This window comes from Pocillopora damicornis, chromosome 2 (assembly GCF_964200805.1).
Source record: "Pocillopora damicornis chromosome 2, jaPocDami1.2, whole genome shotgun sequence".
Taxonomy (NCBI): domain Eukaryota; kingdom Metazoa; phylum Cnidaria; class Anthozoa; order Scleractinia; family Pocilloporidae; genus Pocillopora; species Pocillopora damicornis.
The window spans coordinates 15263835-15285853 of record NC_142671.1 but is presented as its reverse complement, the minus strand read 5'-3'; the positions used below and the strand labels follow the sequence as shown (position 1 = coordinate 15285853).

Genomic DNA, 22019 nt, shown 5'->3' with positions numbered 1-22019 from the left:
ACCGATTTTTTGCGGCAGTAGAGAGCAGCTCCACATGCCAATTGTGCCACAAATCACTCATGATTAAAAAGAAAAACGAACAATGAAAAATTTAAGTGCAATTAAAGAGTTGTGTATTCAGTGCATTCACATTTTATGAAAGTTGTCCTGTGCGCCGATCATTAGACCGCGTCTAGTTGCTAAGTATCGTCAATACCGCCAATTTTCCTTTCCGGATTCGCCAATAGCGTGGACAAATAAAAGAACTGTAACTAGAGCGTTTATTTGTTTTGTCGCCCTGTTTTCGGCTGATTGTTTTTCAGTGTGTACAGTGAGGAAAGAGAAAACAATGGCAGCTTGCTCAAATCAATTAGAGTCCTAGGTCAGTGTTTATTAACAGTTCACACTCGTAGTAAGAAAGCTTTCCTGTTCACCTGTCACTCTTATCTTTGATTACGCGAGTTTCTCATTTACATAACAACTGCAAAGAATTCATTGGAGCAGGGGAACGGAAAACGTTCAGAATGAAGACGGGCAACAAACTCAAACATGCCGACTTTTGGGCGAAGAATGCCTTGGGCTGGTTTGAGGAAACTGAAGGTGTGGAATTGTGAAGATCAGCTATGGGGAGCGCAGCGAGTTTGAACCAGTCTTACAGCGGGGCGAACGAGCAAAATGGGAAATTACAACAGAGTGCTGCCACCAAAACCAACTCAACAACTCAACTCAAACGAGAACTGAAAGAAAAAGATGACTTTTTGCAGCGAAAAGACGCCGAATTACAACATCGGCAGCGCATTATTGAAGAGAAGGATGCCGAGTTGGCAAAACTGAGGAAGGAAATACACGAATTGAAATGTGTCGTCCAGCAAACTACATCCAAGACAAGTATTCTGTCTACTATTCAAGAAGACAGCATCAAGGGCGGAAGTTTCAAACCACGAAAAGCGATGAGATCCAGCCGAAAGGAGAAGAGAATGGCTGTGAGTGGAGAGAGTAGTTCAAAGGCAGAAGAGGACACAGAGAAAGAACTGGAGCGGCATCCCAAGGACTTTCGGTGAGTGTTGCTGTTGTTATCGGTTTATTAATCATCCAGAGCAATTTATTTGATTTAAGTGTTTGTTTTTCTCACTTTCTTGGGCCAGAATTGAAAAGGAAATTCTGCGAGGTAACAGCAAACGGTGAAATGCTTTTTAACTGTCAAAGATTCATCGAGCGAACTGCACATCGACTCGAAGCAAACAGAGAGGTTTGCTGTCAAATTCGATAGAACATCGCTGTGTTTTACCCCATTCACCTGGTTTTTCTTAAATCAACATGTTTCCGAATAAGCTGTTTTATTTTAACATTCGGATATCCTGTCCTCGGATGTGTTTACTTTCGGGTAAAATTCGTCTTGGTTTTGCTCTCGATGTAAATTCATAACGTCTCTGAATGCCAAAAAATTCATTACTGAAGGTTTATTTGATCTTTTTCCCTAGTGATCAAACTATGCGCTTAATGCTGTCAAGATTTTTTTTTCAAAACAACCTTGGTTACTCGCAAAAACAAGATTGGGAAGAATTTTGAAATGTTATTTTCCTTCGACCTGCCGCAATATTTCGCTGTAATGATTACAAATTCAAAAAGAGAACTTATCGTTACAGACTCATTACCATCCCAATTTATTTTCTACGTTTTTTTAATGTGTCGTGAAGTTGTGACTAATTGACTTAAATTTTGACATGCCTCTAGGATTAGTTCATTTGTTGACCCTTATCTGCATAACTACTAGGAAATAACGAATTTGTCCAAGAATATTTTGAAGACACTTAGTTGAAAACGTTTTATTTTAGCTACAATGATCTTCGGATCTGACAACGGTGGCAAATTTTGTTTATCTTCCTCCGAGAGGAACATAATTTTAATTTTAGTAGTTTTTTGATTATATGTTATTTAACTTCTATATGCTTGCCGTTTAATGAAATCGAAGATCCCTCCGTACTGCGTTCGTATTTCATATAGCCATAGTTTCAACAGTATCAATGCCTCAAACCGTTTCTCTTATTCATCGAAGTTTTTTTTTCGCTAAAATAATTATATTTCAATACTCTAAATGCTCCTACACTAAGTGCCATATTTTCAGACGTGTGCATTCCGAACCGGAACAAGTCCAGATGGAAGAGTGTGTTCTGCATTGTTGTTAAGATATTTCTTCTTTAGAGCACAGCTTCACTTTAAAACAAATGATCGACGTTAAATTGCGCTATAAATTATTTTTTCTCCCCTGTTATAAACATTTCTTACGTCTTTCTCTCCCTTAACTGGTGGGGGCTAGTAGCCACCGCGCGCAATGCGATCGCGGCGAAGTCATTGTTTGTGAGTTTAGCCTAAATTTTAATTGTCATGTTCGTCATTGTGCGATTCTATTGAATATCCTCTCTCCTTGGTTAGTCTTGCTCGATATTGCTTTATTATTGCCTCTTTTGTGTTTCACTGTCTGACCTTACCGGCTGATATTTTTCAGTCTTCAAGGAGTTAAAAGTCGTTTTATTCCGTGCAAAAAAAAACAAAAAGACTTTTCAACATCATGAAGTAGGTCGGTCAATCCTTTTGAAAAACAAACAAATTTTAAGCATCTTTAGTAGTGCTCAGATTGCTACATATGTATATTAAGGTATCTCTTTTATGCTAAATTCGCCTTCCTCTTTTTGATGTTAGGTCTAAGCAACTCATTAAAGACGCAATCAATGAAAATGATTTCTTGAAGAACCTTGAATCGGCTCAAGTTCGTGAGATAGTGGACTGCATGTACCCCAAGAACTACAGCAGGGGTGATATGATTGTAAAGGAGGGAGATACTGGGCAGGCTTTGTTTGTTATCGCAGGTGAGATACGACGTCTGGAGTTAAACATATGACGAAAAATGCAATTCAGTTGTCAAGGGGTCAGTCGTTCAATTTATAACTTTGCGAAATATGAATTAAACGCATGGCTAATCATGGGCTCCAACGTCAAAATTGAAAAATAGGAAAAGCGCATCAACTCGTACTAATAACTGTACATCAACCTCCGACATATAAAGCGGCGTTTGATTATTCAATCCGATCGAAAGACGCAGACGAAGAACACGTTCTGCCGAAAGGAAACAGGTTGAAAGATTTGGGGGGAAGTGGTAAAGGTTGGGGCGAATTTGTTTTAATCAGTGTCTGAACTCGCAAAGGTGGAAGGAGGCGAACTTCCAATGGGACGAAACCTCTAGATACCATAATATAACGGTCGAAACGTCGCAGTCTACTTATTATTTAAAGAGTACTAATACTGAAAAACGTTTAATTTCAATAGGATAAATTAGCAGGTTGTTGGTTTCAAAATGTGTGACGTTAATATGTGTAGCTACTGAACCCTTTGCTTTTGGGAAAACCGAATATATTTTAGTTTAAGATTGTTTATGTTTTTAGATGAGAAAAATATTAAATTTCACCCCCTCTCCCGGCCTGTCATAGCTATGATCGCCACAGTCAAAAGGAACCTGCTCTTTGATGGGATTTGTCGACTGAAATCAGTAGACATTAAGATAGTTAGAATATTTTCTTTAGAGTAATCCCTGTTTTTACAGAGGGCCGCCTTGAGGTGACCAAGGATGGGGAAGTTTTAGGTGAAATGAATGGTGGAACTGTGTTCGGCGAGTTGGCCATCCTGTACAACTGTAAACGTACTGCTTCTGTTAAAGGTAAACAAACAGTTAACTTAAACGTTCCTTTCCGTGTACAAAGCATTTTTTTTCTTGACTGCCCAAATCTCAATTTTCTCAACGAAAATTCATCCAGATGATATGAGTAATGATGATTGAACTGAATAGGGTGCAATTTTCTGAGCTTGGTCTGAAGCTTCACTGTTAGAGGGGTCCTTGAAATTGCAAGATTTACGTTCATCTATTAAAATGCATTCAGTTCGTAAAGTATCCATTAACCATTTCTTGGCGAATCTTACTACAACAGCTTTAGAAAGCGCCAAACTGTGGATCATCGACCGTCGTGTTTTTCAGACGATAATGATGAGAACAGGAATGATGAGACAAGCTGAGCATATCGCGTTCCTTAAAAGGTAAGAAAAACGCAGATCTATATTTCGAGCGGGGATTTTTATCCTGTGTTCATTATTTTTACGTCACAACTGTCAGTTAGGAATGAGTTTGTGATTTTCTTTATTGGTACACAGATCTCAGGATAAAAGCAATTCTGTTCCCATTCGTGGCTTTTCTAAATACTGGCTTTATCGATTTCTTCAACATATTAGTAGCAGTGAATTCATTTAGGTGACAAATAGTTGTAAAGAACGATGTTTATAAAGACAATTTCTGGCAAGACACTTTCGAATCTAGGATTATTTTATTTCACCTTCTATGCTTAGTAACTGAATGTTCCCTTAATTCATACGAGAAGGAAAGGAGTATCCTTCAATAAGGATAAACCATAAACCGTTCAATCTGATCTTTAATGTCTCTCTTCCAAAGCGTTCCCCTTTTGAAGAACTTGTCCGATCAAGAATTTGCGAAACTTGGTGATGTTTTAGAAGAGGTAAGACAGTATACCTAGTAACTCTTTGTACTTTAAACAGCAAGTCAATTCTCGATAAAACATCTGATTCATAAGAGCGTTTCCGGCCGAGCTCTAACATTTGGGAAAGAAAAAAAAAACGAAAATGAAGCCTTTGCAAACGTTTCCTGAGGGTTATGGGCGGCGGCGGTAAACATTACGTTTCATGGTCTTTGCCCACCAAGTCTTAACATTTAGAACAGCCACATATGCATATGTAGAGATGAGATCAAATTTCCAAATTTGTTGTCTTTTTTAATTTCTGTAGGACTATTATCATGGAGAAGACTTTATTATCCGCGAGGGAGAGAGGGGAGACACGTTTTATATCATTACCAAGGGCTCGGTATGTGACACTCACATCGTGCAATTCAGTTAACTTCTTTAAGATGTTACACCTTACGATATCGTAGATGCTTGGGATCTGGATGGCTGAGGGACCATAAACGGATACTTTAAAACTGGCGAAGGCCTTTGGATGACCAAATGTCAAACATCATGTTGTGTGATGTCGGCGTGGTGGTGTGGTTTTGATGGGGGATAATTTTGATATCCGGTGGGTGAAATCTTCGATTGGATTTGCTTCTCGTGAACCTCTTTATCAAGCTTACTCTTCCTTCCGCCCCAGGGTGCTCTAAGAAATTCCGCTTTGGAATTACTGAACTGGTTTGCCTTATCAGTGGGTATTTATTTTTATGTTTACACTGTTTTACATGTATTTACAGCGTCCTGATTTAGTACAAAAAGGACCAAATACATCTTAACTTAAATAAACCTAAATATGATGATATTATCAAAACAAAGAACTTGTTACATGACAAAAACTTAGTGCGTTTTATCAGGTGATCGTCACCCAAAGGGTTGCGGGACGAGAGGAGCCTCAGGAAGTCAGGCGACTTCAGAAAGGCGATTACTTTGGCGAAAGAGCTCTCTTGAGGTGAGTTTATTAAAATCGTTTATGCAGACGTTAGCTTTTGAGTTTTGTTCATTTTTTTTTGCAAGAAGCTGATCGCACCCTGTGTTTCGAATTAACGCTGAAACATTGTCATAGTAGAAGTAACCCTCAGAAGTTTGCAATACTAACACCTCAGCTACTAAATCTCGTTTTCGCAACATGTACTGGTTGAAGAATATGGGTGATGCACGTACCCAGCACCAAGTATTTCGATAACTCATTTCTATTATACGTGACACCCAGTAACCGGTTGGCGCACTTCTACACGCAGGAGTAATATTCCTGCTGTTATCTAGAGTAGGCTGGATACACAGAGATTATTCCGTGGAAAGTGTGCGCGAACGATTTTTACTCACGAGCTGCGATGCATAAAAACGAACGAATGGGTTTTTTAATGCATCGCAACAAGTGAACAAAAATCGTTCAAGCATTTTCCATGGTATGATGTTTTTATTTCATACCTAATTTTACAGTGTGAAGTACGAAGCGAGAGACTGTGAAAATACATCTTTCGTCCACTCAGAGACACGAACAATAATACTTCACACCGTAAATCTCAGTTTGTATGAAAATAAAACTCTAATTACGTCATGAGTGGCGATTTCGACCACTCGCTCGGCTCTGGCGGTATCTAAACACGGTTTCGCCATCGATTCCAATGGAAAAAATCGGGGTTTTAAGTCACCCATGTCGCAAAGCTTGGAGAAAAAATTTTCTGGGGGGAGGAAGGGCTCAAAGGAATCTGTTACCATTTTAACTATCCGAAACTAGTCCACCAAAACAATAACACTGTCTTAAGTCACCTTGATTTACAATCTGCAAACCTGATCTGTGTAGCGTACCTTTTGCTGTTTCTCTTTAGTGAAGACCGCAGAACAGCCAATGTGATAGCTGAACCACCCGGTGTGGAATGTCTTGTGGTCGAAAGAACGTAAGTCATAGTTATAATTTTTTTGTAAATGGTGCAAAACCACACAAATATAAAATAAAATGAATTTTGGTGTAGTTGTTGCTGTTGTTGTGGTTTTTGTTGTCGTTGTTGTAAGTTATCAATGGGTTGCTGATTTGAATGTCCTTATAGTACCCGATCTGATCACATTTTTCAGGGCTTTCAAAGCGGTGATTGGTAACCTTGATGAGCTCAGAAAAAAGGATTATGGTGACGAAGAGAGAGGGGCTAGGAGGTAAGAAAGCTGGTTATGAAAGTTGTTTCTTAGTTTCTCTGTGTACCTTTCAGAGACAGAGCTTTTAAGTTTAAAAACACCAAGGACAACGAAGGGTGCGAGGGAGAGAGACTTTATTTTTAGCGCGAATTTTTTCCTAGCTGCTGGGCTATATACATACTCGACATCCCTCGCGATTCACATTCGTACGATTTTTATGCTTTATTATAATTATAATAGAGGATATCTAGCAACGGGAACAGGACTATGAGATGCTTTTATACGGCATTTGAACAGAAAAGTGACTCACGAAAATTTTGACCTTTGCTTTATTTTTAGGGACTTTTCTACCAATGAACCTGAGGGAAGTTACTATCATGAGAATAAAATTACCAAGGAATTCGAAGATTTAACACTCGATGAATTGGAAGTTATCGCTACCCTTGGAATGGGGGGATTTGGACGCGTGGAATTGGTAACGACTTACACCCTTTATTCGTTGTACCTGGTTGTCTCCAGGGCCTCTCTTCTTTTCCCTCAAGGGAAAGAGATATCTTGGAAACAATAGTTTGTTTACGCAATTTATAACTTTAACAAAGTTTTTATTTGCGCGCATGTAAAGTTTTAAAAGATAAGGATTGCTATCATGTCCATCACGTGATGAAACAAACACATCTAAATCTTGCTTCAATTTCCAATTTCTGTAGCTTATCTTGATCGAAGATTTCACACCTATTTTCTCCTTTAGGTCCAAAATGTTAAAAACAAGCAAACATACGCTCTGAAATGCCTGAAGAAGAAACACATTTTGGATACACGACAACAAGAGCACATTTACTCTGAGAAGAAAATAATGCTCCAAGCAAACTCTCCTTTCATTTGCAAGTAAGACGCTATGATGAAGTAGATGAAGCCATGCAAATGGTTTTACTCAACGCATAATACCTAACAGCTGCCTTTCATTGACATTTGCATTTATTTTCCTCATGAGTAGTGAGTGGTCTGAAGCGACTAGTATTCCCGCTGGACCTCTTGAAAGATCAGTTTTCAATCAAGTTTGCACGGACACTCAAAATTTAAAGCAAGTTTTTCTCTTCTCAATTTCCATGAAAGTAAGGGTTGCTTTTGGGCGGATGGTAAATCACAGGTAAAGAGATGGCAAACTATTCTTCTCCTTGTCTTTAAATTTTTTTATCGTCACTTTCGCTCTTTCCTATTATTCTAAGGTTATACAGAACTTTCAAGGATCGAAAGTACGTCTACATGCTGCTGGAAGTTTGTCTGGGCGGAGAGCTATGGACTATACTGAGGGACAGGTAAGAGAAAATAATAAGAAGAGAAAGATAATGTTGAGAAGTTAAGTATGCGGGAGAAAGGGTGACATAGTGAGAATGAAATGAAAGGAGAGTTTGCTGTGGCCCTGCTTCCATTTCCGAACTACACGTCAGATGTAGCTGGAGCTTGTTTTTGGTTCTCGTTCCCGTTACGCTCAACTAAAAGCCACTGAAAATGGTTTACTTGTTCCGCGAGCTGTGGTGTTTGTTTGTGGGTTGGAGTTCTTTTCTACGAGAGCATTTCTTTATATTAGCATTATCATTGTGAACATTTTTGTTTATGCAGAGGGTTTTTCGATGATTCTACCGCTCGATTTCTTGTTGCCTGTGTGGTTGAGGCGTTTGAGTACCTTCATTCCAGAGGCATTGTCTATAGAGACTTAAAGGTAACTAACTACTCACTCAGTGAATATTCTTTGGAACGCTTTTCGATTGCGTATCTTAAGGTCAATACCCAGGTAACGACAAGAGCCAATCAGAGCGAGGGGAAACTTCGTAAAGAGCCAATGAGAACTCAAAGTAAAGCAACCGAACGACCTTGAAGCGCGGGAAAACGATGGTGGCCCTTTTCTAGACCAATCACAGAGCCATGAGAAATCAATCCAACGCAATTCGAGACTACTGTCAACTTTCGGATCAGTAATTTCGAAACCTAAAAAAACATTGCAACATTGCCATTGTTGTGGGACTAATGAACAAACTTGTATTTCCATTCGTTTTATCAGCCTGAAAATTTGCTTTTGGACAAAGATGGATACGTGAAGCTGGTAGGTTGATTTTTTGATATCATTTATTTTTAAAGCTTCCTCTATATTTTATGTTTTTCTGCTTGACTGTATAGAGTTAAAATGTATATACTATCGACAAATAACATTTTGAGCTATAGCAGTGGCTGGTAAACGCTCCTCAGATATAAGAGAGGTCAAGAATTATGTTTGCGTTATGCAGCAAAAAGTGAACTTTTTTGCCATCTGCCTTCAACCTTTGTCCTTCAAATGGGAAAGTTTGTTTCAGCGCTAAACAAGAGATCGTTTGCTATTTTTCTTTGGGGCTATATAGTTTATAGGAAAAGTGAAAAAGATAAGAAGGCATTTTTCCCTTAAGTTTGTTGTTGCCTTCAACTTCAATCTTAAACTCACTAATATTTTTTCAAGTATTTCAAAATTATCTACTTAAAGTGTTAAGTTATACAACACAGTTATAGAGGAAGCCGCCAGAACGGACTGTATCAACAATGGTTGGCTTTTGTTTAGGTTGACTTTGGTTTTGCCAAACGAATCGGGTTTGGAAGGAAGACGTGGACGTTTTGTGGTACACCTGAGTATGTGGCGCCGGAGATTATACTTAACAAGGTAAGGTTTAAATAGTGTTGATTAAACTGTTTTGATTTACATCTGCATTGTGTTTCTACTCCTATTTCAAATTTCATTTCTCTACGATTTTCTGCCTGTTTGTAACTCGGTTTTGCTGTCTGTCTGTCCTTCCGCTCGTACGTCTTTCTAAGAGCCCCTCCGTTTTTCTGAGTAATTGAGTATTATCTACTGAGTTGACAACTTAAATTGGCCGCCGTAAACAGTTTTAAAGCTGACGTTTCGAGCGTTAGCCCTTCATCAATGGCTCTGGCGAAGGGCTAACGCTCGAAACGTCAGCTTTGAAATCCTTTACGGTGGCTAGTTTTGGTTATCAACTGAGTTGATGATACTAAATTACCCTGTTAACTTTCCCACCGACGTAGCACCACAGTGTCTTTAGAAACTTACCCCTTTTATTCCTCTGTTTTTCTGTCTGTTTGTATGCTCTATTTTTTTACTTTTTAGCTTCCATTTATAATCTCTCCCTGGTTTTAGGGCCATGACTTGTCAGCCGATTGTTGGTCTTTGGGAATTCTTATTTTTGAGCTTCTTATTGGAAGGTCAGTTCTATCTAAATGTACGAGAAGCAGCGTGTATGAGAAGTTAGGGCACTGGTCTTACGACACGGAGGTCCTGAGCTCCTATGCTGGGCCAGGCTTATAAATTGCTAAATAAATTTAGTCTGTCCAGTTAGGATTTTAAATTTAATTATTTTGTTTCATTGAAGTATCTGGCAGACAACAATAATCCATCTCTCGTTATGATCATTATTTCTCACTCGCCTTGATTACTCATTTCAAGTTTTAAAAAGCTGAACATCATTAAATTTATCGGGTGAATTAACGGCGATTTACTGAACAGGGGCTTTTTTCACCAGACACTGTTTCAATTTGTTGAGAGTTTCGCGCGAAGAACCTAAGTCACTGTTATTTTCTTCGAGCATTTTTAAAGAATACCACTCTATATTTTGATTCTTACAGTCCACCATTTTATGGCCCTGATCCAATGAAGACTTACAACATTATTCTTCGAGGAATGGATGTCATAGAGTTTCCAAAAAAGATCGGACGCAATCCTCAAAATCTCATCAGAAGACTTTGCAAAGAAAGTCCTTCAGAACGACTAGGATACCAAAAAGATGGCCTCACAGACGTCAAGAAACATAAGTAACATACGCCTTGTCGTTCATCCTTATCTGCTATAGTATTATGAAAGGGAATCTTTTTAACAGGGAATACAAAGACGATAAAAACCTTTTTTTAATTCGCGATTATTCAAACCCAGCGCGCAATTTTACCGCGATAAAAGTTTGAGAGAGACATTCTGTCTTCGTCCGTCTACTTAACTTTAAAAACAATTCTAAAACTATAATTAGTAATCAGCCGCTTGGCCGAATTGCACACTTATAGGATAGTTTAGGCGACACACTTTTCTAACCGCGCCATATTGTATTCACTACTATATAGGCTATTGTTCATTTTCTCGTGTAGGAAAGTCAACTGTTGTGCATGTCTTAACCTATGAATATGTTCAACAGATGGTTATTTTGTTTCCTCAAATTTTGCCATGGCGTTGACTTTGATTGGTATTAGGACTATCTGTTGTCCGATTTTGTCTATAATTACAGTTGTGATTGCTCAAATCGGACAAGTGCGGGAGGCCGATTTGCAGTGGATTCTTTTGTTCCACCCAGTATTGCCTTCTGATTGGTTTTCATTTCACGAGTGGGCCCTGTTTCATTACATGTAACTTTAATGCTTCTCTTCCCCAATTTTTCTATGATTTTGTTTTAAATTGAACTCAGTTATAAATTTTTTTCTCTTTAGGTGGTTTCAAGGTTTTCACTGGCAAGGCCTGCTGGAGCGGACTCTTGAACCTCCAATAAAACCCAAGGTACTTGATATGACTTACGGCGCCTTGTTATTGACTGTAAGAATTTAGTCGCATTGGGTCGTAATCTGTGACTGTTGCATTGTAAATAGGACAAAAACTAAGTGAGTAAGTCACTCTAAAACCTACCAATCTGCTTTCACTAACTAAACTAAGGAAATTCTACTGAAAAACACAGCTCCTTACTTAAATGTTATTATGACATTCCTTGTCTCAGATAACAATCCTTTTCAAGACCATGCCTCACTCTCATGAATGCATCTGTAGTAGGTCCGATATAGACTTACCCCTTTGATCCCAAAGAGTGACTAGCATCTAATTTCTCCTAACAATATCACCCCTAAATCCAACACTAAGGTCATGATGAATGATGGTAATTGAACTAAGTGGAATGCAATTTGGGCTGAAATCATATGCGTGATTTCAAAATGGAACGAGCTCGCAACGCGAGTTCGATTTGAAATCACAACTATGATTTCAGACAAAAATTGCACGACACGAGGTTCAATTACCACTTTATTACATCCATTTTGAAATCGCTCAAATACGGGACTTGGTCAGTTCAAATATTTTATAGATGCAATACTGAGCTGGTTTGAAATTAAATTCATCTATTTTTGGGGAGGAAAGTTTTAGGAACAAAAGTAGCAAAATTTGCCACATGACACTCTTTGTCTCACATTTTCCTGCAATTTGATTGGTTACTTTAAACAAGCCTTGAAATCTGATCGGTTGTTTTGTTTCTAGTGTAGCCTCCTCATTGGCTGGGGAAAAGATGCAATTTAAAGCAAAAAATGGTGCGATTCGTGAATAAATCGCACCAATTAGAGCCAATCAGATTACAGTGACCACCAGTGATTTCAAAATGGGTGTAATAAAGGAAGTAATCACCGACTAAAAGAAGCTCTTGATTGTTAAATTAATTCTTCTTGTCAGCACTTTGGGAAATGTGTAGAGAACAACATGTGGAATAAGCAAACTGATGCTGGGTGTAGAAGGTTAAGATTTCAAAACCTCATCGACACACCCCAGGCACCCTCAAAAATTCATACGGTTCACCTAGTGGGACGGGGGATGAACTCCCTGGTTAAAACCTTTATGCTGTAGCCTAAGGAGCGTCATTTTGAATATTTATCAGGTGAAAGGCTCCACAGACTACTCAAATTTTGATCATTATGCAAAGGATATGGATGTACCGCCAGACGACCTTTCTGGCTGGGATGAAAACTTTTAACACTCTAGAAATGTTGTTGTAGAAGTAGTGAAAAATGTTTATTAGCTATAGAAAGGGTCAGGGGCTTTCTTTTTATCAAAAGAACGCCAAAAAAGTATGTTTTTTAAACAGAGATTGAAGAATACAAAAATTGTATAGAAAATTATTTATAAAAGCCTGTACATACATGGTTTCTCCTCACAGAAAACTTGCGAGTGATATTATTAAAATCTATTTAAATTGAAACCATCAAATCAGATAAAGCATATTAATATGTTTATGAAAGAGGTGGTTTTGCAATGACAGTTGTAAACCTCTTGTATTTGTAGTGATTTTTGGGCGAGTATTCATTTCTTTTCAAAATGACTAATTTCAATAAATCTTGCGTGCATATGAAAGTGTACAGGTTGTTCATTTTTGAAGGATCTTCCAAACTTCCGGGCCACCAAGACTGCGCATTAAATTACCGATAATTCCTAGAACATAAATGCACGCGCCTTCCAATAACATGGCGGACCTTTTTTCCAAAAAAGTGACGACCTCAACCGGTACGATGGCCTTATACTCTTTAATAAGCGAGGTGAACTTTTTTTTGATCGCTTAATTTTGACAAAAAATGTTCACCTTCAAGATAGTAAATCAAAAGTAAATCGATTAACGCAAAGAGTGCACAAAGCCTGAATGTGAATTTATATACATTTATGATATTTTTAAGTACTTCTTTTGGAAAGGAGAATGTGATCCGAAATAAAGGCGCCTCCGGCCCACTTCGCCCGCATCTCAATTAGACTACGAGACGAGTTGCGACTTGTTACGAGTCAGGTTGTAACAGCTTATCAGTCGACCCTGAATTACTTCATTCCTAGAATGAAGTTATCAGGGTATTCGAAAGTAGCAATTATGAGTTCATGCCGGTTTCTTCACTACACTTAAAATCAGTGGTAGTGGAACTGAATATTTCTTTATGAAGTTACGTTGAAAAACGATTCGAAAGGAAAGGCTGCTTCCTCAGCAGTCGACTTGCAGTTACGATGAATACTTTATGTGAGGCGCACGTCTGGTCCAACGAGATAGACCTTTAATTAAAAAGTACTGCTCATGCATGATATCATGATATCCTGCAAAGCTCTCGATGTTCCTATGGATTGAAATAAATTAAAAAACAGGAATCTGTGATGTTGACTTTTTTCGATAAAAAAATGATCAGCATGTTTATCTACTGACGCTCGGATCAAGGTCAACGAAATCATCATCATTATTAGGTTTTCCTGGCCCAACGCTTAATAACGTCTTTTTTTTTTTTTTTTTTTTCTTGCGTCTGTCCTTTACATCAAAATGTTATATCAGTGGGTGTAATAAATGTGGAAAACAGGTTAAAATGGAAACGCCATTCGGGTTAGTCTGACTTTTGGCGGCAACTTTGGCTGACAAGTTAAGTTTTCTGTAATTTAAGATGTTCTCATTAAATTTTTTGGTAATTAAATAAACCGAATGCGAGGAAAAATGTTTGGTGAATCATTCATTTAGCCGAGTTCAATGTCAGTTTCCCTAGAGGCTAATATTGAAAAACTTCCTCTGGACCGACAGGCCAATAATATAAACATCCTTTAGCTTTGCGTTTTTTAAGTGCGGGAAATTGAGAAATTCGAGAACACTTTTGCCAATGACACTGTTACCTTTTATTCAGTATAGACCAACAAAATCACCGCCTTTTAACTACTCAGTTATGTTTTTATTTCTACCAGTTGGTGCGAGCTTTATACGAAAACAAGTTCGATAATTGTAGAAATTTCTGTTCTCGCTCAATGAAACGTGTAAAATTAGATATTTAGTTTAAACAATACAATAACAAAGCCTTTATTACGCGCCTCGATTAGCATTTTCATCGTTTAATTTTAAACTTCCTTTTGCTTTGTGAGAAATTTACAAGAAATTTCCGTTTTGAAGTCACAACTGTAATTTAGTTTTTAGCCGTAATTACTTTTGTAAGTTTGTAGAATCCACTTTTTCAGTCTTCCTCAGAGCGAAAATGAACGCAACACTCGACTGTTCTACATTTCATCTACTACACTATTCATTTTTACAAGAATTCTCAAAAGATTCATTTATCTTAATGTGCTTTATTGACGCTATAATCTTCTTTTCCGCAACGCTTGGAAATACCCTGATCTTAATTGCACTAAAAAAGAGTCAGTCCATACATTCTCCCTCCAAAGCTCTGCTCAGCAGTTTGGCATTCTCTGATCTTGGTGTCGGAATAATAGTAGCCCCACTACACTTCGCCCTTACTCTGGGTGTGATCCAAGAAGACCCACTACAGTATTGTGCACTGTATCAGCCTACCACTATGGCTGGTTTCATAATGGCTTCAGTTTCAACTTTAACATCTCCTGCAATCGCCCTGGACAGATATCTCGCATTTCGCCTCAGAATTAGATATCGGCATTTAGTTACCCTGAGAAGAATTGTTATATTGCTGTCTTCATTGTGGGGTACAGGGATCTTCTTTGCCGTGTCGTGGACGCTCGGTAGGAACATTAATCGCATTGTGGGAGCTTTCTCAACGGTACTCTGTACAACAACAACTTTATACTTCTATCTGAGGATATTCTTTGGATTGCGTAGACAAACAGCTCAGATTCAACAACAGAGTCGGCTCAGGACAAACCGCAGAAATATTTTGAGCATCCCAGCCTATAAAAAGACTGTTAAAAACATGTTTTTAATTTACTGCGTTATATCGATTTGTTATATGCCATACTTGTTGGCGCAGATGTTGATTTTCTTCGTGGGTCTCAGCAGTTCCTCCTTTCTAGTTATAAGTTTCGCATATATCCTTATACTCCTTAACTCGATGCTAAATCCTATTGTTTATTGTTGGAGAATACGCGACCTCAAACGACAAGTGCTTAGAATACTAAGTCACTTTCAACCTTTAAGGAAAAATGTGAGGCAACCCACTAATGTTAGATTTCGGAAGGTTACCGGTTTGTCTAACCTGAAAACTATAACTGTATAGCTTCATATTCTTTACCTTTGTTTATTCTCTTTATCTCTTTCGTTCATGGTCAGCTTTTTGCATTAAATCATTAACTAGGCTCCTTATCGTAAACAGAATTTATGAGCCGGTTTCAAAGGTATACTGCCTCAAGGTTATAATGCATATTTTTGTTTTACAGAGGTTTCTTAAATTCGCTTTGCTTCCCTGTCACACCTGGATCATCACTTCTTCGGTCAAAACTTGATTATCGGTGTTATTTGACCAGAAAATTGCTTTTTGGTCACCTGAAACATGATCTTTCAGGTTCTTGAATTTATTCAACTTCCGCGGCGAGTCTACAGTTACTTGCCGCTTCACCAGTACAATGGCATGTCACGCATTAGGACCGCTGTGAAGGACGTGCTGTCTTTAAAACCAACCCTAGGGGACCCGGGAGATTTAGTGTCCGTAATAGCGAGAGCCCGTAAAAGCAGGGTACGAGAGAACAATAAATTGTTTTGTTTCCAATCATATGAAATAACATGCAACTACGCAAACATAAAGTTTCTAATATGGCCTTACGAACTGGAAAAAGATCCGGTCGCAAGCAGGAAATTCTCATGATCGCATCCACTTGAAAAATCGTTTCTTTATTTTCCTTTATCGTTATGCCGCATTATATCATGTAAGTCAGGATTTTGGATGAAGTCCTTAAGTGTTCACTATCGCGAAAAACATAGAAGTGTCCCAATTCCTTAATAGCGAGTCAATAATAACGCCGGGAGACTGGCTCTTGTCCGCAGTGGCGGGGTGTCCGTAATAGCGAGATGTCCGCAGGGCGAGAGTCGAAATGGACATGGACATTCCCTATCAACTCTCACTTTTCTATCTTTTAAACAAGCCTTTACTTTGTGTAACCCGAAACTTGAAAGCAATAGACATTAGTTGCCATAGATCTCAAACATAATAAAGACTGTAAAAATAACTTTTTCAAAGCTATCTTGATGAGCTTTTAAGCCGCAAAAGGAGATGGAAATAGCTAACCTTTATCATGCACAATACTGCTTTATGACTGGTAATAAAGCTTAAGACTTATTTGCTTGTTTATGTTTGTGAGAAAGGGAGGCTTGTATAGGTAAGGGAGTACCACTTTAGTTGTTATGCCCTGTCTGACTTCTGTCTAGAACCGTTTCCGGTGTTGCCTTACACGAGGATTTGACAGAAATCTGGGAGCATCTAGTCTTCTCATCAGCATGTAAAACAGAGTCGTTTTAGTCTTTGACTGGTTTAAATCCTTTTAACATGATTTAGACAATGTTATAAAGACGTTATTCAAAGCCAGATGGACTTCGAAAATTGCAAATATTATGAAGTCAGCCGTTAATCTTTAACTCCCGTAACCTCTTAATTGAGACAGATTTTCGAATGGATAACCACTGCAGTCGTACCAGTCGCTATAATCATTGAGTGGCAGCTATTAGAGCGATCGAATGAAAAGCTTAGAGAGACAGGATGTGGGATGAAGCCCATGTTGTCGTTGATTCACCTTTTCATAAGTAAACATTAAAAGGAGGGTGGTTCCGTTTTTAAATGTTTACCCATGAAAATTTGCTTTTCTATAGCTCAGTCGAAACAAATCAGAAATACTTCTTTCAGTGAGTTCCCTGAAGTCCTTTAATCCTGAGCACAAGATAACAATACAACGGGCCTTCTATTACGAATCATGTATACACAGTTGAATCGCTGTCGCAAAGTGCTTGCGTAGCGTTGACTGAGGGTCCTTAAATAGGATTTTTTAGTCCCGCGATCCCGAATAAAACTTTCTCTACAAGCTGGAGCATGAGGTGTCATAGAAATTGTCGGTCTAATTATGGGCATATGGTGGTGAACAAAAATAGGGAATGTTGTGAAAATGAAAGAAAGAAAGGATGTATGACTCCAGACCAGACGTATCTGCTGACGAAGACATTTCTAGGGAAATTATTTTTGAGACTTTCACTTTCAAATTCAGTTGTGATCCGATCCAGCTGTCACTCCTGGAGATAAATGTTGGAGCATTAGAAACTTCTAGTACATGAAATCATATTTGTTGCCCTTTTTTCGCAGCAGTGCACTTTTTAATGACAGTATCCATCGATTCTGTAAACTTATTTTGTCAATTTTCGACTGAGAGTCATACTGTCTTCTGCGGTCGCTATTACTGGATATATCCGGAAGCATAAATTTCCATTTTAAACCGTACTGACATTTCAATCCACTTCCGTATGTTCATTAAAGAGTGTGATGTGTCGCTTTGCACGGACTGTATGGTAGGCCTATTTTTGATTTTTTATCTGATCAACAGCTGACATTCTTGTAAAAGGCGTCTTTTCATACTATCCTAGGAGGGTTTTAAATTTAAAGTTATCACATGCGCCACAAGGAAGTCGAGAAGACTTCCTAAAAATAGTACGTGCATTTGGGGATTTTTTCGAGTTGGGTTTGTGACGGAAACACGTGATTCACGAAAAGATGACGCAATTGGAGTATTGAACATGCGCAAGAACATCTCGTGACCCGCTGGAAGGTTTGAAAAGGACAGGCAAAGTCATTTTGCGGGAGAGTGCATTAGAACGAAGGGAATTCAGACAATTTAAGTCTAGAACATCGTACAATGGACGCATCAAAAACTGAAGTATTGTCCTCTGAATCCAGAGCAATTCCTTCCAGACGAATTGTCGTCAACGACCCAGGTCAGCTACCGATGGATTATTCCACTACTCCTGGTGGAACCATATTCTCTACGACTCCCGGCGGTAAGTTTGTGCGTTGTTTTGGATGTTTTAATGCAGAATTGAGCAAGATTACACTGTGAAAACCGATTACGAACTGAATGTCCCAAGTTTTTAATTACAGCCTTCGGCTCTGAGTTTGTTTTGAGCTCATAGACACCTCGATTTTTAACTGCGTAGTTGGGAATTTGTGGACATGCAACTGCAACGCAAGCGTTTTAGTTTACTGAGACCTTGCTCAATCCGTATGGGAAATTTGGTTGTTTTGCTCCCCCAGATGTGGAGAGCGTTGAGATTTTTTTCTTTCCTTATCGATACGTGTTTATTCTGTAAATCATTAAACCGTGTTTGCTTCGAGAGTGTACAGTAGGTGTACTTGTACAACGAAAAGTGCTTGCGTTGCCCAACCATCGTTTATCGTTTACACTCGTTTTTTCTGATGGGCTTAAGCTCGATAAATTTTTAAGCAAATTTGCCGGTGTATTGAAATTTTTACTTCGAATGCCTAACCTTCAGAGGTTTCTTTTTACTGCATGATATTATTCTCTCACGTAAGGGAGGAAATCGGAAAACAAAAGTAAATGCTTGGTGTTGTGATGTCGTCATAACTCTCTTGTGACTTTCCTAAGTCGTACTTATATCATTGCAAAACAGTCTGGACTGATTGATCAGAAAAACCCTTCGTCTCAAGGTTAATTTTTCGTTCTTTGAACTGAAGAAACTTTTCAAAACGTTTCTCTAGGCCTGTGTTTATGTTTGGACGTGCTCTGCCGTGGCTCGCATTGTATGAGACTCGTCTTTTTGTTTTGGTGATGTAAACAATATCCACGTGTTTTGCAGGAGTTCAAGGTTCCGTATCTAATTTGCATTTCAAAGCTACTTTGATTTAATCTGAAATGGATCAAATTCCCTTGTCTGCAAACAATGAAAAGCATAGTAAGTTTCGCTTTGATCATTCTTGGGACTGGGTTCAAAACACGACTAACCTTACCCGGGTTACAGTAAATTTTTAATTAAGTTTAATGGCTTTGTTTTTTCCCGTTAGTCTCGAGTCATACTGAGATAAACCTCAATAAAATTTTAGCCCTTATATATGCTTATCTACATAAAAAATTGAAGTCAAGGTTAGCTTTAAATCTTTTTTACCCTTTTAAACAACCTAGCCCAGTACTTCACACAAAATGTCTATTCTTACTTCACAGCTTGTTTTGAATAATTTTTTTTTGTTTTGGTCAGTGTCTGTTTATTTTCCATAAGTTCTGTTTTCCATAAGTTGTAATCATCTCGTATGATATGCCTATTTTATGGTTCCAGGCTTTGCCTTCTTTCATCTTAACTTTGGCTTGCTATAAAGAAAGTAACAAGTTTGGTCAGATTGTGCTGTGTTTGCCGGTGAAACATGCAAAAATTGAAATTGCTACCTAGTATGCATTGTGTGCTTGGCTAACATCACTCAGCCTCAATCACTTTTTGTGTTGTCTTTGTAATTGTGGAAGCCTTATGTTGCGAACTTTTGGGGGGTTAGGGAGCAGAACAGTATTAAAGTGAAAGCTTTTGATAGCATCATGAATTTGTCATTGAGCTTAGGTCAGTTGTTAGTTATCTTGATATTCACTGTCCTTAAGGTCTGGCATTTTTAATTTTGGAGGAATTTCAAATGTATTTTGAAATCTTTGGCTAATAACTTGCCTAATGCATGTCTCGGAACCAGCTGTGAACCAGTGCAATGGGAAATTGTTGGTAACAATTGGCTAAGTGATGGTTCTGTTTTAACTCTTAACTAAACTTTTTATCAGGAGGTGGCATGATGTGTTCACAAAAATATATATTTGGTAGTATTTCTCATTGTTACATATATTTAGAATTATTATAGAGTAGTGGGCAACTTTTGTGAACAGATCAACTTTTAATATTGACATAATTATTACACTTACACATAAGCTTAAATAAACTACTGCACTTTACTTGTTGAAATGAAGTTCTAACACTGCTTCCTAATTCATTTTTTGAGTTGGGTGGCCAACAGCTTTGTTTTGATTTTTTGTAAAACAATTTTGAAGTTCCCCAGAAAATTAAAAAAATGCTCTAAAGCTCAGGTAGGGTTATTTTTATTTAAAATGGTGAGCCTTGTTATTGTGTGAATGATGTCAGTTTGTTACTTTTTATCTCATCCTTTGTGGTGTTTAAGTTTACATTAAGTAATACCTTGTTTATTTTATAGGGACACGTATAATATACGAGCGCAAGTTCCTGCTGGAATTGCGCAATTCTCCTTTGTCACGTACGCCCCCACAGAATCTGCCAATGATACCAGGTGTAACTTGTGATGCAAAGTTGAAGCCAGGGGTTCGCAAAGACAATGGTGTACATGGCTCTGAAACAGAGAATGATAAGAATGACCATGGTAAGGAAACACATGCTTAATTCTGTTTACTAAATAGCTGGCTCTAGCTGTTAATTTTTTCATCTCATAGTGAACAATTCAAACTAATTAAGGTAAATTTAAACATGCAAATCTAATCAATAAGTTTGATATTCAATGAATCAATGGAATTTCAGGTGGTTGGTAATCTATTTTTATATGTTTAAGCTGCAGAAGCACTTAAAACTGCTGTAAGGTGTGTTGTGTTAATGCAAGGTGCCATAGATAACCCCAATGAGGCATATGTATACAATACATAGTCATAAAACTTGCTTCACTCGGAAAAATAATACTTTACAAAAAGGAAAGAATGAAAGAAAAAAAGGAAAGCCCAGTTCCTCTGAGCCTTCCCAGAAATTTGTTGACTTGTTGTATTCTAATATCAGTATGAATGTTCTCCATACTGTTCTGTAAACATTTCCTAAGGTGCTGACAAGGAGAATTTGTTTAACAGTCAAGAGCTTCATTAGTTGGTGATCATTTTATTTCTTCCCATGAGCTCAATGAGTGATTCAGGGCTGATATTATATCAAACAAACAACAGCAGAATAAGAATCATTGTTCTTTTTTACCTCTATTTTGCAGGAGATGTACCCACCCAGTTTGAGATGGACATTTAATGGCTAGCTGCAATTGTTATTTTAGGGACTGTTGTCTGATAGATTATGCAGATGCACATTGTCTAAGATCAAGTGTTGTCATTGAGTGGGTGTAAATATTGTGATGTGAAGTGTGGAGCAAATGAATGGTGTTGATAAGAGAATCAGTTGTAATCAAAAATTGGAACTGGTTGTTGCTTGTCAACCAGAAAAAAAATGTCTGAAAAAGAAGACTGACTTTTGTCATCTGATATTGTACATACAAATTTGCTTTCTCTCAAATCTGTCAGAGCAAATGTCCAAATAAAGTGCTTGGACCCAAAACTAATATAATTTTGACATTAATGTTGGGTTGTCATACTTTGGAGTAATTTTCAGTTCAGTCCCTCCACTTACCTTTTTAGTCCTAAGGGCCACCTGGCCTATACTTATAACTGTTGGGGCTGATCTTTGTGGTTTCTGTTGCATAAAGGGCAGTATGGCATGTTATATGGGTGGAAGGTTTGTCAACCACAGGTAACCCTGGAGCATTTTTGCTGGTTTCCTCCACAGTTTTCCAGTACCCATTAATACTCCTGCGCAAGAGAAGTTCTGTGAGAGTAAAGCATCTCACTCTTGAACACAACACAATGCAAAACAAAACCCAGGCCAGAGCTCAAACTCACACCACTGGAATTAGTAGTGGAGCTGATTTGTGATGGTATCTCAGCTTTCCCTTTTCGTAATTGCATTCTTGCCTGTGCTATGTCACATTTTAATCTTCACTCAGGTATTGCTGAGAGAA

The 22019-nt window shown here is 38.1% G+C and overlaps 3 protein-coding genes across 3 annotated transcripts; all 3 read left to right on the top strand.

Annotated features, from left to right (window-relative positions):
- Positions 1-277: 277 nt before the first annotated feature.
- LOC113677276 (cGMP-dependent protein kinase 1) lies at positions 278-12861 on the top strand. Its single transcript, XM_027194063.2, has 19 exons — positions 278-1036; positions 2680-2846; positions 3578-3691; positions 3960-4065; positions 4475-4538; positions 4825-4902; positions 5399-5493; positions 6374-6442; positions 6618-6695; positions 7014-7149; positions 7423-7559; positions 7901-7990; positions 8295-8394; positions 8734-8775; positions 9262-9360; positions 9856-9920; positions 10341-10526; positions 11187-11253; positions 12389-12861. Exons 1-19 carry the CDS (start codon positions 603-605, stop codon positions 12482-12484), a joined length of 2223 nt encoding a protein of 740 aa, XP_027049864.2. The 5' UTR covers positions 278-602; the 3' UTR covers positions 12485-12861.
- Positions 12862-14489: 1628 nt separating this feature from the next.
- On the top strand, positions 14490-15584 carry LOC149050040 (adenosine receptor A3-like). Its single transcript, XM_089196573.1, has one exon. The coding sequence runs from the start codon at positions 14577-14579 to the stop codon at positions 15480-15482; it is 906 nt and encodes a 301-aa protein (XP_089052699.1). The 5' UTR covers positions 14490-14576; the 3' UTR covers positions 15483-15584.
- A 2417-nt stretch (positions 15585-18001) lies between these two features.
- Positions 18002-21563, top strand: LOC113677268 (eukaryotic translation initiation factor 4E-binding protein 1). Its single transcript, XM_027194054.2, has 3 exons — positions 18002-18238; positions 20436-20618; positions 21222-21563. The coding sequence occupies exons 1-3, from the start codon at positions 18097-18099 to the stop codon at positions 21254-21256; spliced, it is 360 nt and encodes a 119-aa protein (XP_027049855.2). The 5' UTR covers positions 18002-18096; the 3' UTR covers positions 21257-21563.
- The last annotated feature ends 456 nt before the right edge of the window (positions 21564-22019 follow it).